This window comes from Sesamum indicum, linkage group LG12, assembly GCF_026168435.1.
Source record: "Sesamum indicum cultivar Baizhima isolate 11 linkage group LG12, ASM2616843v1, whole genome shotgun sequence".
NCBI classification, from domain to species: Eukaryota; Viridiplantae; Streptophyta; class Magnoliopsida; order Lamiales; family Pedaliaceae; genus Sesamum; species Sesamum indicum.
The window spans coordinates 14,544,342-14,562,242 of NC_142668.1; the positions used below are offsets into that span (position 1 = coordinate 14,544,342).

At 35.7% G+C, this 17,901-nt stretch overlaps 3 protein-coding genes across 4 annotated transcripts; 1 reads left to right on the top strand and 2 right to left on the bottom strand.

The window, feature by feature from the left end:
* Positions 1-1,437: 1,437 nt before the first annotated feature.
* GA2 (Terpenoid cyclases/Protein prenyltransferases superfamily protein) lies at positions 1,438-7,774 on the bottom strand. The gene is made up of 14 exons (XM_011097454.3): positions 7,002-7,774; positions 6,426-6,475; positions 6,047-6,332; positions 5,796-5,976; positions 5,296-5,513; positions 5,095-5,215; positions 4,846-4,943; positions 4,519-4,742; positions 4,315-4,427; positions 4,116-4,214; positions 3,077-3,292; positions 2,846-2,987; positions 2,045-2,290; positions 1,438-1,962 (listed from the first exon to the last, which is right to left on the bottom strand). The coding sequence occupies exons 1-14, from the start codon at positions 7,084-7,086 to the stop codon at positions 1,657-1,659; spliced, it is 2,385 nt and encodes a 794-aa protein (XP_011095756.2). The 5' UTR covers positions 7,087-7,774; the 3' UTR covers positions 1,438-1,656.
* Positions 7,775-7,943: 169 nt separating this feature from the next.
* On the top strand, positions 7,944-11,946 carry LOC105175116 (S-adenosyl-L-methionine-dependent methyltransferases superfamily protein). Its single transcript, XM_011097456.3, has 8 exons — positions 7,944-8,312; positions 8,444-8,669; positions 8,753-8,887; positions 9,543-9,765; positions 10,108-10,294; positions 10,748-10,932; positions 11,144-11,281; positions 11,508-11,946. Exons 1-8 carry the CDS (start codon positions 8,204-8,206, stop codon positions 11,634-11,636), a joined length of 1,332 nt encoding a protein of 443 aa, XP_011095758.1. The 5' UTR covers positions 7,944-8,203; the 3' UTR covers positions 11,637-11,946.
* A 176-nt stretch (positions 11,947-12,122) lies between these two features.
* ALIS5 (ALA-interacting subunit 5) lies at positions 12,123-16,625 on the bottom strand. 2 transcript variants are annotated; one of them, XM_011097455.3, is made up of 9 exons: positions 16,466-16,625; positions 15,984-16,144; positions 14,990-15,048; positions 14,820-14,894; positions 14,614-14,727; positions 14,428-14,498; positions 13,801-14,101; positions 12,832-13,121; positions 12,123-12,408 (listed from the first exon to the last, which is right to left on the bottom strand). In XM_011097455.3, the coding sequence occupies exons 2-9, from the start codon at positions 16,069-16,071 to the stop codon at positions 12,354-12,356; spliced, it is 1,053 nt and encodes a 350-aa protein (XP_011095757.1). In that variant the 5' UTR covers positions 16,072-16,144; positions 16,466-16,625; the 3' UTR covers positions 12,123-12,353. The 2 variants fall into 2 exon arrangements, with proteins under 2 accessions (XP_011095757.1, XP_088732297.1); XM_088876171.1 differs by lacking the exon at positions 16,466-16,625 and adding an exon at positions 16,346-16,463.
* Between the last annotated feature and the right edge of the window lie 1,276 nt (positions 16,626-17,901).

Here is a 17,901-nt window from a genome sequence, read left to right on the forward strand (position 1 = left end):
GTTTTCAATTTTTTTTTAAAAAAAATTCAGTTTTCGGTTTGATTTTTTTCCCCAACCGAACCAAAAACCAAAATTATATATATATATATATATATTATTTTTGTTATTATATATTATATATTATATTATGTATTTTACTTTTAACTTTACTCATTGTGCACTCTCTCTTCTAATTCGTTTGTTCCTCAATATTCAATTCTTCATTATTCAAATATGTAAAATATGGTATTTTGCTATTTTAGTTTATATTTTTTAATAACAAGCTTAATCAACAATTTAGTACACTGATAATTTTTTTATAAATAAATATTTAATATAATCATATGAATTTTATCATTATGAATTTACAATTTTAATGTATTATGACAAAATGCATTTGTTCAATATATATTAGAGTTATTAGTCAACATCTCATATTTTAGTTTTAGATTATATAAAAAATTAAAATATAGTATTTTAGTTTATATTATCTAACAATAAGCTTAATCACCATTTCACCAATTTAGTACATTTTGATATTGTTTCAAAAATAAATATTTAATATTATGCATATGAAATTATATTCAGTATCCACTAAAACAAAATGTTGTGTTTAAAAATCATCATAAGCAATAAATTTGAATTGTTAGTCAACCTATCATATTTTAGTTTTTGATATTAAAATATAGTATTTTGAAAAACTAGTTTAATTAAAAATTTAATATATTTTTAATTTTTTTTATAAATAAAATATATTTTTATATTTTTTTATAAATAAATATTTAAGAAATAAATATATTTAAATTATATATTATAAATAAATATACAATAAAAAATATATTTATTTAATGTATATAAATAAATGTATTAGTTATCTATATATTTATTAAATAAATAAATTAATCAAGTAATTTACTAAATTAAAATTAGAAATAGAGAAAAAAAATGAGAACTGAAAAATGAGAATTGAGTCAATTGATATTTGAGTAACTCTCTCCAGCACTAGCATGGATTAAATAAATGGATTGTTATGTATTCTTTATAATTTGAAATTTTGAATTGCATTTATAAATGTCTTTTTCATTATACATTTTACTTTTTAAATTTTAATATTTTTGTATAGGCATTTTTGGATAAAATTGAAAATATACTATAATTATTATTTTAAAAGAAATTAATTTTTTCAATTAAAAAATCAAACCAAACCGAGCATGTTCTATTTGGTTTTCAGTTTTTAAAAATGATTAATTGAATTTTTTGTTAATCGAACTGAACACCCTAATTGCAATGAAGTAATATATAAGAAACAAGTAAATTAGATGTTGGGTAAGAGAGATCCTGAAGGATCTGTAACTGTGTACGCATGGCTCTAGACCTGATTGGGATTACCGTCGACTGACAATAAAAGACATGCCGCTTGCAAGATTATTTCTCTACACTACAAAAGTCCTGAGCGGATAAGAAGAAAAAGTTAGAAAATTTTGATGCTGTTTTCAGGACACAACAGCAGTTTGCACATACCCTCAAAAAAAAGGGACAAAGTTTTAGAATTTTCAATCTAAACACAGTCGAGGGGAAGTACAAACAATTTACATAAACCCCAGTGAAGTTCATAAAGGAAAAATGAAAATCTCTATCCAAACAGAAACAAAAACAGGAAAGAAATTGTTATTCATCTTATAGTTCATTCAGCACAATAGGCTCATGAATAACAGAATTTACAACTCTGATCAGCTCCTGCGAGGTGAATCCGTCGTCTTTACTGTAAAAGAGATGCAACACTGTGCTCATATGCCAAAACAAATCCTTGCAGGGCCTTGGGAGGATACTGCTCTTTCCCTCCAAAACTAACCTCAAAAGTTCTCTCCTTTTGCTGTCAACCAACCTTTCCATCTCCGTAATAGCAGCCTCTTTAGTTACTTTACCACCGCTGTTGATTACATGCAGAGGCACTGCATTTAGCTTACCATCCTTCAGTTCTCTCTGCAGACAGATGAAAGAATAACATGTGATTATGTATAAGTTTGAACATTCGAGTGATAAGGTGTAGATGAAGACACGTCACCTCACAAGTCTGGATATCGTTTAGAATACGTCCACAAGTACTCATCAATTTGAATAGATTATGAAACTCAGGATGGTGAACCATCTCGTCTGAGAGCTTTGGACCAATGAGATAAAGAGCAGGCAGGACGATTGGCCCGAGAGCAAATGATACATATGCGTTGCTCATATATTCATCTATTGTTGGGAGGTAGTTGTCTCTAGCCCATTCAGTTTCTTTCATCATAGAATATAGCAATTCTAGCCACTGTAGATACAAATTAACATCACCATGTTAGAGTTAAAATAAAGATAGCAAACTACGTTTTAAGTTTTTAACTCCAAGGATCCTGTCTGTGAAATAAGGAATAAAATCACAAACTTCTGAGAAATGTCAGAAACTATGACAATTTTAAAAGGGCAATCATTAAGAAAATGGAGGCCTAATAGAATTTCCTGAGTGTCATGAAAGCAAACCTACAATGTACCATATGTTAAAGATCAATCCTCTCTACCTGCTATCATCACTTTCAATAAGATAGTCAGATTTCTCACCTATCGTTGAACTTGAAAGAGGAGAAACACAATTGAGAATATGTCCTTAGGCATCAGCTACCTTCATCCCTTGGTAGGAGAGGTCGAGATGAAGAAGACAAGAGGATTAAGTCTCTTCGTCCTACCCTTAAATTCTATCTACTAGTAGGAGCATGGAATGAACAAATAATGGAAGACTCGCATAACAATAATCTAATCCAGTGAGAGCAAAAATTGAACATTTGCCAATTCTTGTCAAATGGAGGATGAAACAGGTTGGGAATCTCACAATGTTAATTATATGGTTCGTCACACTTCGTTCTTGTCTTATGAATCCTTTCTCTCCAATCTCACAGATCGTCCGCCTGAGGGCTGAAAATATAATCTGAACATTCTCCGAAAAGCAGTCCATGCTAACATCGACATCCCATCTGTAATTGGTATGAGACAAGCAATTACTTTCATGTCATCAAAGTAATATGCAGATCCAAGTAGAGCAGGAATAAGGAGATGAGCATACGCTTCAACTAAGTGAATCAAGTTCCTCAGTTCCTCCATAGAAGCTCCAACATCAAAAAAGTCATCTACCACTGTGGTCAGAACCCCATTCTTGGCCCATGACATGCGGGCATCTGATAGTTCAGGAGCGAAAAAGGTTGCCGCAGCAGAAAAATAACAGTATGCAGACTTACGCCTCGCAAACTTCAGCTCATCCAATCTGTTCTCTGCAACCCATCTGCAGATAAGTAACAATTAAACAACAAATTCTAGATATAGGGAAGATAAGAAAGACATGCATTACATGTTCTATTATTTGAGGTTTAAGTCAATAGAGGAATACAAGACTATTTACAACAGCTAAGTACCGAGAAGGTATTGATATCTAGTCATGAATATATTTCCAGGTCAGCAACTGTCCAACAGGAAAACAGTAAGAGGGATATCCCTTCATAAAAATTATATGCAATAGATATTGCCAAAATTACGTCATTCTTCCGCGAACAGACTGGAGTTTCTTTCAGCACAGAAATTCTGTTGTCATTCCCTTAAATGTCTGCTGTTCTTCAGAATTTCACCTTTAGCTTTAAATCTGTCGTCAACTAGTCTATGGAATTTTTTGGCTTTCTCGGTCCAAGAAAGAGTTTCATGGAAGTTCCTTCGGGCCAAAATCCAATTCTATGGATGCTACTTTTCTAGAAACTATATACACACTGACTTGTACTAGTGCAAGGCCGAGAGGAAAAAATGCCCTGAAGTCCTTAAGCAGCACAAATAGACAAAGATATTTATACAGAATAGATACTTATTTGGTTTATGCAAGCCAACCCATCCTGGGTGAGTTATCAATGTTATATACCTCTGTCATAAGGTTGGGAATAAGATAAATGCTCCCTGGACTAACAATGCTTCCTTCGCTTTTTCCCTTTAAGAGTAACACACTGCCAAAATCCTTTGGTTTGCTAGTTTGACAGCAGAGGAAATAGTTTTGACTCTCATATTTACCAATCTCATAAAAGAAACCAATGGTGGCATTTGCTCTGTTAACTGAAGAAGTATACCTTTCTAGCTCTTTGAGTTCTTCGCGATGAATGGCTTGGCATTTGTTGAAGTCTTCCACCGACAGCAAAAGGAAATCCTTATTGCCAAAATTTGGCGAACTGGATTGTGAACATGACAAAAGTGATGTGCGAGTTCAGAGGGGAGGGAGGGTGGGGGGGGGGGGCACTTTTCACAGAAACATTTAAACAAGAAACTTACCAGAATGAGGTTTTAAGAATTCTTGTATTATCAAAGTTGTAATGCTCTATATTTCTCCGCTTTGCAATGCGGTCTAAATTTACGTAAAAGGGACACTGTAGAGCATGTTTCACCTGCAAAGAATCTAATGTAATTCACTTACTTATCTATGATGAATAGTCAAAAGGCTGTGGATTCAATTAGAAGCACGTATACAAGGCATACCTCTTTGTCAATATTTCTGCCAAGTTGACTTGAATGAATTAAACGACCAGATAGTTCCTGCTCAAGCAAATCTTTAAGCCTTAAGTTTTGCTTTTCCAGATTTCTTTCATCTGAGCATAATATGAACTCTGATGCCCTATATAATTCAAGAGTTGTGTGTATGTCTTTCATATTTCCGCAGAAGGAATTTGAAAGGCACTCTCGTACAGTTTCTGATATCTGATCTGCATGATGTTCCAAATAATTATACACTTTTGGAATTAAATACTCTTTTCCTCTTAAAAGTAAAAAAGAAAAGAAAATGGATGTTTGTGCCTCTAAGTTAACCTGAAGTGATACTGTATCCGTTCATTCGCAATATTCGGAATGCTAAAGCACAAGTTGAAGCATCCATGAATATCTCCTCATCGCCCTGCAGCCAGCATCTTTTATGGGCTAATGTCAAGAGAAATATAACGGTGTAAAATGTGCAGATTTTATCACATGCAGTAACTACCCCCTTAATTTCTGTCTCAATGACTTTTGCTCGACAGAACATGCAAGAATTGATAAACATCAATGTGTGCTAGCAACTACCTGTATGTTTCATCCAACACCCTCTGAATTTCCTTCCTGAAATACCGGGTAATCCCCAACCTTTCAAGATTATCAACTGTGCATAGCTGAGTATATATATCTAGGGGGTAAACTGCAGGAACTGAGAAAAACGAAGAGAGGTTGTAAGTTTTCATTTCCAGAACTGGCAAGTTCACATACAGATAATGCAGGGAAAACTACCGGCATTCCCAATTTTCTTTAAGGCTGACTGGAGGTAATTAAGGCAACCAGCATTGTGAAGGCCAATGAAAGCAGCCGCTGTCGTGGAGGGAGAGTTGAAAAGTGATCCGTTCCCTCTTTGATATTTCATGACCGATTTCCAGTCCTGTGACTTTCCCATTCCTTCAGCAACATATGCCAAGTAAGCTTCAGTCTCCACTGAGTGACTTTGGTAGCATCTAAGTAGTTGGATGTCATATCAGCAGAAGGTCAGATAGTAACCTTTTGAGCGGAAGCTTTAGTAATAGTTCTATTTAACGTTACTGATAATACTGATATATAGTTTGTTCCAAAAATTCCAATTAGTTTCAGCTCTTTGTCTTCCTAATTTCCATCACTTTCATGTCAAGTAAGATCACGGAGCACACAACTCTGCCTATACCAGGCCAGTCTCTTACAAATTTTTGACACCATATGGAAACATATAATTACTGAAATCATAGAATCCGGACAACTCTTACCTTCTAAGCTCCAAATCTCTCTTATGAACCAGATCAGTTAATGTAGTTGGCTCTAAATTGAGGTTCAATAATAAGTCTCTGGCATATTCAAGCATGGCTGGGAATACAATGTCAAATCCCATGGGAGAAATCTGACCCTCCTCGGTGGCTGAAGCAAAATTCAACTCTATGAAACGCACACCTGCAAAAATGAACATCTATCAATCTGTTGCATGTATATGAAGGTTAAGTTGTATGCCGAGGATACACACCCCTTTTAATTTGTTCTTCCCCAACTCCCCATTTTTGGAGTGCAAGAACGCATGCCAATGTAGAAGAAAGGACGTCTTTCTGTAAGAAAGGATGATGATGGGGACGAGCCCATGAACCATCATGGCATTGATTTTCCAGCAACCAATTCAGACAATCTGGGAAACAAGGTTCCTCTAACGAATGTGGTGAAGGGACCATAGCAACCCATGCTGTGTCATATGTTGAAACAGAAAGTTCAGCCTTATGAATCAGCTTTGTTATTCTTTCTTTGGCCTCCTCAAAGCCCTGCATAGGTTCTCGACAACATTAATCAACTCTGTGTTTGAATGAGATAATAAAGCTAAAATGGGAGATATTAAGAGAAGGGTTTAGGAATACCACTGAAGAAGTTCTAGCCAATGCTGCTTGAACTCTAGTGTCCAAAGATGCTGCTTGCAATAAAAGAAGCAAATCTTCACTGATACATTGATTCTAGAGTATGAACATATAGCAGTATCGAAATAACAGATTACAAATTACACTCTATGATACTTTGAAATACCATTTTATCAGCTTCATAATCAACAATACCACATATATCTTACAGTTTCTTCCCAAAGCATACATATTTACAGACATAAACCCAAAAACTAGAAACAAGCACGGGCAGATGCACATTAAGGCACAAATACTAAGCTAAAGCAACAAACAACAAAAGCACAACATACGACACCATTTATCTCCTCTTACATTGATCCTCGTACGCATAGAACAGCCCAAATCACCCGCCTATGTTTCATGGATGGATTCATCCAAAAAAGGCTCCGTGATCAAGAAAAAACGATAAAGACATCCTAAACCCTTTTCTTTATAAACTCCTCATCAATAAAAAAAGATCCAATTTTCTTAAACTGGTTAAACAAAGGAAAACCAAACACAATCACGTCCCCGTCCTACAAATAAGAACATGGTTACCTGAAGCATGATGAGAAAACCACAAGCTCCTGAAATGTGACTTCTTGCGGCCAAGAAAGAGAGAATCAGACAGCTGAAGAGACATGGCGGCGTTGACCAGCGGTTTACCTTAAAACCTCTCCTTTCTCTTAAATTCACCGATAAGAAGAAAAAGGACCCGCATGAAAAGGGAGTGATAGCTAAAGCACTTCAATATATACAGCGTGGGCCGTGGGTCTTCGCTTTGGAGAAAAGTTGAGAAGGTGGCATGCGGGAATCAAGAACCGCGGATACGCCCCTTTATTGAAGCTGACAAAATCATACCCCAAAAAGAAAAAGGCAAGCAGACATAAATAACTGTATTATATGTGTTTAGCAATCGGCAAGATATTTTTCAAATTCCAACAACTATTTTGTTTTTGTTCGTTTCGCTGTTTATTCGACTCCTCATTTAATTTGCATATTACTGTTGTACTGTTCTACATGGATTTGTTCATGTTCCTCCTCCATCGGCAAACAGTTGTTATTACTAAGTACAAGGTTCTTGCAAAGTTCAAGGTGGTCAGGAATCTACAAACACTTGAAGAAAATGTATATTCTGTAGGGGCCCGCCAGCTATATTATTATCTAAGGACAAGAATTTATGTCCAGGATCAGACATCTCTTTCATTTTTCATTTTCAAGAAACATTTGAAAATATTTATTTCCTTTTATCTTTTCGTAACCACTACGAATAGCTTTTTTCATATTTTCCTTTCTTCATCTCAAACATGCTTTTCTATTTACACGTACTCCATTCCCCTGTATGTGGGTAGAAATGGGAATTCTCAATAAGTAAGAAGGAAGAATCCTATTTTTTATACTCGAAGGGCTATTATGAGATTGCACAAAGTTGAGGACTATATTTTGGGCCGCAGTGAGAGACTGCATATTTCACTAATCCTACTCCCTACCCAATTGCCAGGCCCACAAGTAGGAGTCCGTCCATCGTTCAATTCAAGAAGAAATTAAGATAAGGAAAAACAACACTATGCTGAGAGTCTGAAACGAAAACCTGGGAGTTTCTTCAACTGTTGCCAGTCACACATAACATACGTATGAACCGTTGCTGAAGCAAATCAATGGCAGCTTACAGCAGAAGTATGAGCACGTTTACATAGAATTGTTGAGGATCTTGTCTGCTGGCTGCTCGAGAATCTGCTGTGGGCTGAGCCAGGAACAAAATGGTGCTGGGGGGTCGCTTCCTGATGTCAAGAACTCTCTCTTTTGCTGCCGCGCCGCCCACCACACCCACCACCCTTCAAGAATTCGCGTCGATTCATCCGAAAGGAAGTGTGTGTTTGTCTCTATCAAAGAACTGATTTTTCGTTTTGCTTCCTTTGAATTTGGTTCTTGAGTTCTTCTTTGAATACAGGAATTAGATTGCAGTTCTTTTGATTGATTACTTTGAAGGAAATTTGTAGGCATTGCAAAGGTTGTGTTGAAGAAGGGAAAGACTCAACTGTTTAGAGATGGTAGCCCAATGGTATATAGTGGCGCCGTTGATAGAATAATCGGTAGACCACCACCTGTAACTGGCGACGTTGTCCTGGTCGCTGATGGGACTGAGAAACCAATTGGTTGGGGCTTATACAATTCAGTTTCTATGTTCTGCGTGCGGCTGATGCAGCTAGATGATGAAGCAGCACGGTACATGCGCAATAAATCCTCATTATTCTGTAGTTTCTTTTGAATGTACAAACCTGATTGTAGCAGCAGTGGCAATGGTACAGAGATCCTTCGTGTGTGCTGAACGTGGACAAACTGCTTGAAACTAGAATCAACGAGGCTGTCGCACTAAGAGAACGGCTTGGGCTTCCTTCATCCAGGACAAATGCATATCGTCTTGTCAACAGTGAAGGAGATCGGTATTACTTCCCTATACTTGAACCTATCAATACTCGTATAATTTCAGGCTTCATTATCATGTTCACAAATGAACATAAAGTTAGGCAAGTTTGCAACTGTGGGCACCAACGTTGTTAAAGAAACATAATCAGCCATCCTTTTGTTAGAGGTCAGCCGCAATTTTCCTTCATAGGGTGTAGAATGCAATGTAACTTCTTAGTCCAGATGTTATGGTATGGCGCATTCTGGAAGGCTGTAACTTCACATCACCTTCACCCATTTATGGGCATAAACTGAAGGAACCACATGCCATGCTTGTGCTTGAATTCTGAATTTCTGGCATTATGCATAAGTGTTTTACAATAACAAACTTTCTTTCCCTTTGAACACTTGCAATAAATATCGGAGCCCATATACAAAGTGACCTTGTCATCTTCCTGGTTTTGCTATTGTTTGGATTGTGTCGGATTTACTCCTGCGACAGAGTCTCAACTGAATTTGATCATTACTTCAATTTAAATTTATAGAAAAGTTCTTAGGATATGCAATAAATTTGAGAGTGCCCCGCCGTTGAAGCTGATATTTTTATCCTGCAATTCCTGTTGATTTTGTTAATATTCTGTTAGCTGCTAGAACCTAGTATTATGATTCAAAATAATATGCATTTTAATGCAGGTTGTCAGGCCTTATAGTTGATGTTTTTGGAGATGAGGCTGTGATTGCTTCCTCTGCTGCCTGGGTCGAAAAGTACAAGCAACAGATAAAAGTCTGCATAAGTAGAATAAACAATATCAAACATATAACCTGGAGACCATCCATCGATATCTTGAAGGAAGAAGGGATGGATATATCTGATTCAGAAGATGTAGATCCGTCAAATTCTCCCAGGATGGCAAAGGTAAACTGAGCTCTCTGTTAGCAGGTGACATTTGTTGAGACTAAAGCATACTATTGATGTGGTGGTTATAATTATGCTTTCCTCATTGTTACCATCTCTCCCCAGAAATAGGAATGAGCATAACATTGAAATCATGTGGACTTACAAGGGAATGTTGTTTACTCAATCACATGAAAAAAATATCTCCGATGGCTACTGTAAGCAAGTCTCCCAGATTATGTGGTCTTAAAATTTGCAGTGGAGAGAGGAAATGCTTTCTAGCTAGTGAAATGTTAAAAATGCATCTCTATAATGATGTTATTCTTGAGTCTTATTATGCTCATACATGTGAGTTTCAGCCAGGTTGTGGAGAATGGTGTTTCCTATTTAGTCTCCTTGGAGGGGCAAAAGACTGGCTTCTATGCTGATCAGCGTGAGAACCGCCAATATATATCATCAATCTCTGAGGGTCAGAAAGTACTTGATATTTGCTGTTATACTGGAGGTTTTGCCCTAAATGCAGTACTTGGTGGTGCTCTAAATGTAACAGGTGCATTCATATGCATTACTTTTGTCATTAGTCTTCTTCATACCTTTCTTATGAAGCAAATATTTAAATCTAAGCAACCATTTTCACCAACAGTTCCAAGCAAGCTTTCCATGGATAAAAAGATTCCACAGTTTGATAGAAATATATCTAGAGTCGTTAATCATGTTACTAATGTTTACTTGCCCATTAAGGAGTAGCAATGATGGGCTTGTAATAGTGACAGATTATTAATTTAGCAAGCATAAGTTGAATCAATGACTATATGACAGGGTAGCCCTAAATTAATGAGGAAAAGTTAATATTAAGCAACATCTGAACTTTTGCAAAAATCATAAAATCCTAGGAATCCTTCAGCAGAGATGAGGATACCTGCATCAACATTTTGCTCTTGAATCATATGTTTTATTCTATGGAGTCTTTGTATCTAACTTGAGTACCTCCATTTGCTGGAAGGTGTTGATTCATCTTCTCCTGCTCTGGACATTGCGAAGGAGAACATTGTTCTGAATAACCTTGATTCTGGAATAATATCATTTCTGAGACAAGATGCTACATATTTTATGAAGAATGCAATCTCTAATGGTGATTCATGGGATATAGTTATTCTCGATCCACCAAAACTAGCACCGAGGAGAAAGGTAACCTAACATGTTTTACTTGATGTTCTTGATGCTTATTGTTCACAGCCATATAACAGTATTTTTGCTTTGTTAAGAAGACACATATCTCCCTTAACAGCATCTCAATGAATCTTTGCAAGGGATAACCCTTTAATCATTATGGCCAAATATAAGCATATTTTCCATTGGCTAGTGTTTTTCTCTACTCATTGAATCTAGACTTGTTTAGGTATTACAAAGCGCATGTGGGATGTATAGGAATTTAAATTCCTTGGCTATGCAACTAACAAGAAGGGGTGGACTTTTAATGACCTGCTCCTGTTCCGGTGCTATGACCCAAAGTGGGATGTTCCTCCGAATTCTACAGGCAAGTTGCATCTCTATTTTTTGTGGAAGAATTCCAGTTTTTCAAATGACATATGGTTAAGTTCTGCCATAAATCTCCTTTCCATCTAAAGATTATTAAAGACCAGAATGAGCATGTACTTGCATCACGATTTACTCACTGATATAGTTTGTTTCTCTGACCCTAATTTGGACTGTTGAGTTGTAAACAAGAGCAGCTATTAAACACGCAAATGTCTTCTGGTCAGGGTGCTGCATCCATGGCTGGTAGAAAGATTACAGTTATACGCCAAGCTGGAGCAGCCTGTGATCATCCCATTGATCCTTCTTATCCAGAGGGGGAATACCTCTCCAACGTTCTACTTAGAGTGCTATGAGGCTCAAATTTCCATGCTAACCAAATGAATAGTCTTCCTCACTGCTACAAATATTCACAGATTTGGAAGAAGAAAACGGCTTCCTACAGAGTATGCTGATATGTCAACAGGGTAAAACTGCAAGACATCACCAGAAATGTTGAGATGTGGATATAGTTTCATAAAACAAGAAAATCTCACGGCTAGTTTTTGTCTTTGTGCCAAACCTTAGAAAGATCGATGGAACTACAATGAATTATTATTTGCAAGGCAAGCTAGTGACAGCTTCGCATTTCCCTCATTCGAAGAAGGGGTTATACCTTATTTTTCATTTCGAGTCTTGGTCTTTTGCGAGCTGCAACATGGTCCAATAAGAAAAGAAAAAAGGCCAAAATGCCCCCTCTCCACTCATCTTGTAGGCCTCGCTTTAGCATCAAGTAATCAACAATGGGTATTGGGTGGGCAATCAAGTAATCAACAATGGGTATTGGGTGGGCGATCGATAAATAGAGGTAAATCAAATTTACATAGATATATGGAGATTCTTATCTGAACTAGTACAAATTCAGTTCATTCAAAGTAAGATGCATATCTCAAGTCTCAAGTGTTCCAAAAGCCTGTGATCAAGGTTTATACACAAAGATTTCAAAAACGAAGAGGGAGAGCAAGCTTGTATCCACTCTAACGGAGTCGATGCCTGAGCTATATCCACGTGAACAGCACTCTCATAAGCTAGCATCAGTGACCCCCTGGATTCCGGTTCCACGACAAATAAGTCGGATCTCCAAGTTGCCTGAGACAGAAAACATACAGTTAATAGTACTCTCCCCAACCAAAAAACATTTCATAACATTTTAAGTATGACTCTTAAAAGATCACATGGCAGAATAGCTCTAGGTTGATTATTAGTAGAACAATGCTGCTGTCACAAAATTGACGAGTGTGAATCTGCCTTGCAGAAACAAGGAACAAACTTTGATCAACTTAATTGGAAAATGATCAATGATTACACAACCATAACTGTACTTAAAAATTAGCAACAGGGAAGAAATATGGAGCGACTCCACAGAACTTATAAAACATAGGGGTTTTACCTTTTTTAAATGCTAAAATAAGGATCTGCTTGCTTATGGACAAATACATAGATTAAATAGCACACCAACATCATCATCTTAGAAAACCACTGTGGCATGGGTAGCAAAGGGAAAGATCGTACCTTGGTTTTATTAGATAAATAAGCATGAAAACCATGGCCAAGAAAAAGCACAATCCACCCACTGTGAGATACGCAATACCCACAAAATCATTCTTCCCGCCTAGCCAGCTGGTGGTAGAAAGAACTAGTTTCTTCTTGCCATTGAAACTGTAAGTATTATAACGGTTCTGTAATGTCACATCGATGACATCGCCAGCTTGAAGATCAACTTCTATTTTCCCATACAATTTTCTAAATGTTGGAAGAGCAGCAGTTCGCATCCAAACAATAAGGTCCTCCTGCTCACTCAACTGTTACATGACAACATATTCATATGGCAAATTGTTAACATGTATCCTGAAAGCAATTGAGACTAAGATCACAACAAAAGCATGAATATTCTGCATTCAACAACTGATAGAGGTTAAACTAAAGTGCAAACTTAAGCATGATCTCCAGATCCTCTTTCGAAGTTCCATAAGACAAGCAATATAGCTGAGACCGTTTTAGTTTAAGCTTAAAAGTCATAAATTGGAATTCATGATTAAGTTGATAACAAAAGATGGACTTCAAAGACCAGATGCAAACGCATAAATTATGTGCAATCGCTCCTTCAACATACCAACATGATATGATATTCTTTAGCACCACGAGATCCATAGGTGTGGATCTCATTGTTAAGAATGGCAGTAGATATGAATATGATAAAACGGTATAAGTTCCAATATGGAACTACAGACACATGTAGATTTTCTTTGAAACCATATTCCAAGTAAATAAACAAAGAACAAATGGAGTAAATCGATCTGTTTCCAAGTAAACAAATATGGTTTCATCATGGTATATTAGTCCTTCCCACTCCAACAGCAGTAAGATGGATGCATGAATTTCAGGTAAAGTACTTCTGTGTCGCATCCATCACCTGAGAATCATTTTTTCAATAAATTACAACATCAGGTGACAGGTTACTATATAGGGCAAGGGGCTTACTGGTTTTGATGGATCAAGTGAAGCGCCACCTTTTAGGGTACCATTCTGAAAGTTTTTCGGGAAGACATTTTTCCCAAATTTACGATCCCTATCACTCTTCCACGAGATTCCTCTCTTATTTACGGTCAACTGCTGGTTGTTGCGAGTAAAGTCATATGTATCATTAAACAGACTCCATGCTATAAGACCGCAAGGAACTATAGGTCTCCCATCACTTGTGGTGTCCTCCGGACTACAGGGATCTGTGTCACGCTCACTTCCTGGACTTCTCAACTGCTGATCACTTCGACTCTTAACATATCTAACATCAACCAAGAAATTCATAAGGCATAATAAAAGATCTTTGGTAACAGACTATAATAAAAGCAACATCGACTGATTTACACACTTGGGAGGAGAAAAGTAAAAGGTATTAATTCTTGTTTGGTCATTTAAGAAATCTTAAAGTGTATAGCAAGTTTAACCCATCCAGATCAGAGTGTAAAACTAACATTCCAGATCTCAATCCAATAACAGAACCACCAACTCTCATCCGCAAAATGAAATGCATGGCAGTAAGACGGAACAAGTAAAACATCACACCTATAGCCACAAATTTCGTACAACAGGAAATTACATTATTACTACCTGCGATGATTTTGATAGAAATTGTCAAGCTGGTAATACACATAAATTGGCTGCTTCATATGTTTTGGAACCTGACATTGATCATCTGTCAGTCAACATCATTTTTATATATTTTCTGTACAATAAGACCAATAATGAAAAGCAACCGCCATGACTTCAATTAGAGATTGCTGAACAGGCACTCACCGTAAGAGTTCTATTGCAGGTTTTGTCTTGAGAGCTTTGAATAAAGCCAACCTTGTCATTTCGCGAATTTATCGGAATGCATTCATTCTCATAGCGATCAACAATTTCAACCACCTGGTGAACAGAAAATAATTTTCAGTCAGTAAAGCACTTGAAAGGAAGCATAGAGAGAATAAAAAAGAAATGGCGGTAAACTTGAAGCATACATCACGAGAAGCAAAGAGTGAGACAACTCCGATCGGAATGAAGACAACACTAACAAGCAAGAAAGTCGAGATCACCTGCAGGGTCATGCAAGGGAGCAAAACTGTCATTAGAAAAAACTCTCCAGATGTGGATAGCATTAAAGGAACACGAAGAAACTTGCAACACTTACCCATTTAGGAGTAAGAATAGGTTTGCATGCGGGAAGTTCCTGTTGCGTAAACCTTGAATCTGAGGAGCACAATTTCAAGATAAGAAAAAAAAAATCCACTTAAATTTCCAAAATGCAGTCTGACCATAGACCAATCTCATTGCTAACTAGTTTTGACAAATAGCTAGTCACGAAACCACTTCTGAAAGGAAAAATAGAAAATTGGTTAACTAGATTCAGTATAACATAGACAACTTTAGCCATCAGATATTATGCGAGCAGCATCACAAAACTACTAAAACTCCAGCTCACTTAAAGTCAAACTTCCTGTTTAATGCTTTTTTCCTTCCATGATATCCTCACTTTGTTGATGAATTCCTAGTCTTAGCATCTCATTGGTGTAAATAAAAAAAGGGAAGGTTTTATATTCACACAAATCGACATGATGTTACCAAAATCTTTTGCAGTCAGCCAGAATTTCTCTAAATTTTCTTCTTTAGCCAGAATTGAGCCTTATGAAAGTTGCTAAAAGCGAAATGTAATTTTAAAACTCGAAAAAGGGTTCTTATTGTACTGCCTATAAATTCTGAATAAAGAACAACCATCATAGGAAGCCAATAGTTTTTCTTATCTTCTAATATCTCGTAAAATAATTCGTCGTCACAAGCTCCTAGGTCTAATTGGCATTATTTATGAAAATGCTCCACCAACAACAAAGATAATCTCTGGTTTGACTACAAACATGATGAAAAATAAGTGGTATCTGCAAACAGGTGACTAGTTTTGGAAAGATTTCATCAATCAGTAACTACGCTCATCTCAAATAATTGATTTCATTGATAGTCTTTGAATTGAAAAAGTAAGCATTTAATAGAAACTAAACCATTGTCAGACCACCTCAGAGCCAAAAAAATTCCTTATCGGAAGCCCAAAAACAAAACAACAAGAAATGTCAAGAAACATCAACTCTTTTCCAGGAACATTTAAGGAATAGGGTTTAGGTAAAGGTAAATACACTTGGGTCGCTTGGAATTCCTTCTAGGACCGGTTGATTCGGCCGATCCAGGCCCTCCGGCACTCGATGACGGGGTACTCGAGTTCATCACTTCACCACAATCAAATCCTTTCCTTCTTCCCCCCTCCTCAAACTACGAGACTTCGATCCCAAAAGGAACGCTAATGGATTGAACAAAGACAAAAGGGAATATCAAATACAAACCCAGATGCAAACAAACTCTGAATGATAAATCTTGGAATCTAAGAACTTCAACAGTTGGAAAAACATAACAATTAAAAAAGGGGGTTGGGGAGAGGTTGATTGCAGCGGGTTTGGTATAATAAGAGGTGGGATTGTGGGGATGCTCTCCTATTCCTTACACTCTTTCTTCTTTGACTTTGAAATTTCTCCCCATTGTTATTTTCACCACAGACCAACAAAAAGAAAAAAACAACATGAAAAATCTTCTAGGTGTTCTTTATGCTATAATTAAAATAAACCTCTATATGTTCGGGCGGCAGGCGCGAAGAGTCCACTCCGGTTCCTCCCCCCCCTCCCCTCTCCCTCTCTCTTCTCTCTCTCTAGAATCAAAATGCTGAAGAAGGAACAGGTTGGGAACCTGAGAAGATTGATTCCAGGGGTAAAGATGGAAAGCAAACGAATTAGTCAAATTTAGGCTGCTTTAAACACGTTTTCTCTGGGTTACCGGTTCACGACCCGGTCCACTTGGAGCCAACGCAATGGGTTTGCTCTTTCATATCATGATGATGACCTACAACTGTACTATTCTATTCTTTCCCAAATCGGACGCTCCCATTTCATTAATCATAACCAACGAAAATTCAAAAGTCAAAATTTTAGGAAAATATCTTTTCTTAAAATTTGACATTATTATAAATATTTTTTTATTATTTAAAAAAATTATTAATATTCTTTTAACTTTAACAGTCAACTAAAAATTAATTTACCTCCCTCTATTTTTTAAAATACAGCAATTTATTTTCTTATTTTTTAAAAATTAAGCAATTTTACCTCTTTATGCATGAAGGTAAATTACTTTATTTTAACAAGCACAAGAAGCTAAGTTATCATTTTTTTATTATAAATGAATAATTTACTCATTTATAATATCACGGGATGATAAATTAACTACACTAAAAATCTGATCCAATATATTTATAACTTTAAATCATGCTTTAAATTAAACAGATACACTCAAATTAAACTTAAATAACTATACTACATATATCTACATACTCATATTAATAGGATACAGATCTAAATTTCTTGGATTTAATGTCTTAATTTTAGATTATTAAATTATTAAACACTCATTTGAAGAATAAAAATTAGATTATTAAGACGTCATTCCGATGCTATTGGGTCTAATTTGACTTAAAATTCGTCACTATAAACCTCTAGCTAATAAACACAGTTTAAGAATACTACAATTTATCATTTTTTTTTTCACATTTATAATAAATAACTACTATTCTATTATGTACTGCTGTTATTAGAAATGTGGGAGTTTAATATTTTATATCAAATTACGATTATTTACTAATTCATTTACTGTTTATATATTTATTGAGTTTATGATAAGTAAAATAAATTAATTATGATAATATAAAATAAGCATGAGATAATTACTATTCACAATTAGTTCATCAACGAGTTCTTTTGAGATTTAACAAATTTAATAATATTTTATCATTGTTTGAAAAATTATAAATACATTTAATGTTTAATAAAATTTTATAATAATTGGATTGAGATATGAAATAATTAAATTTTCTTTTTTTTAAGAAAAAAGAGAATTGAACAAAGTGGATAAAAATATTGAAAAATTATTTTAAAAAAATTATTCAGTTAGTATATAAGAAATTAAAAAGATAAATAAATTATAATTCATAGTTTAAAATAACATTTTGATCAC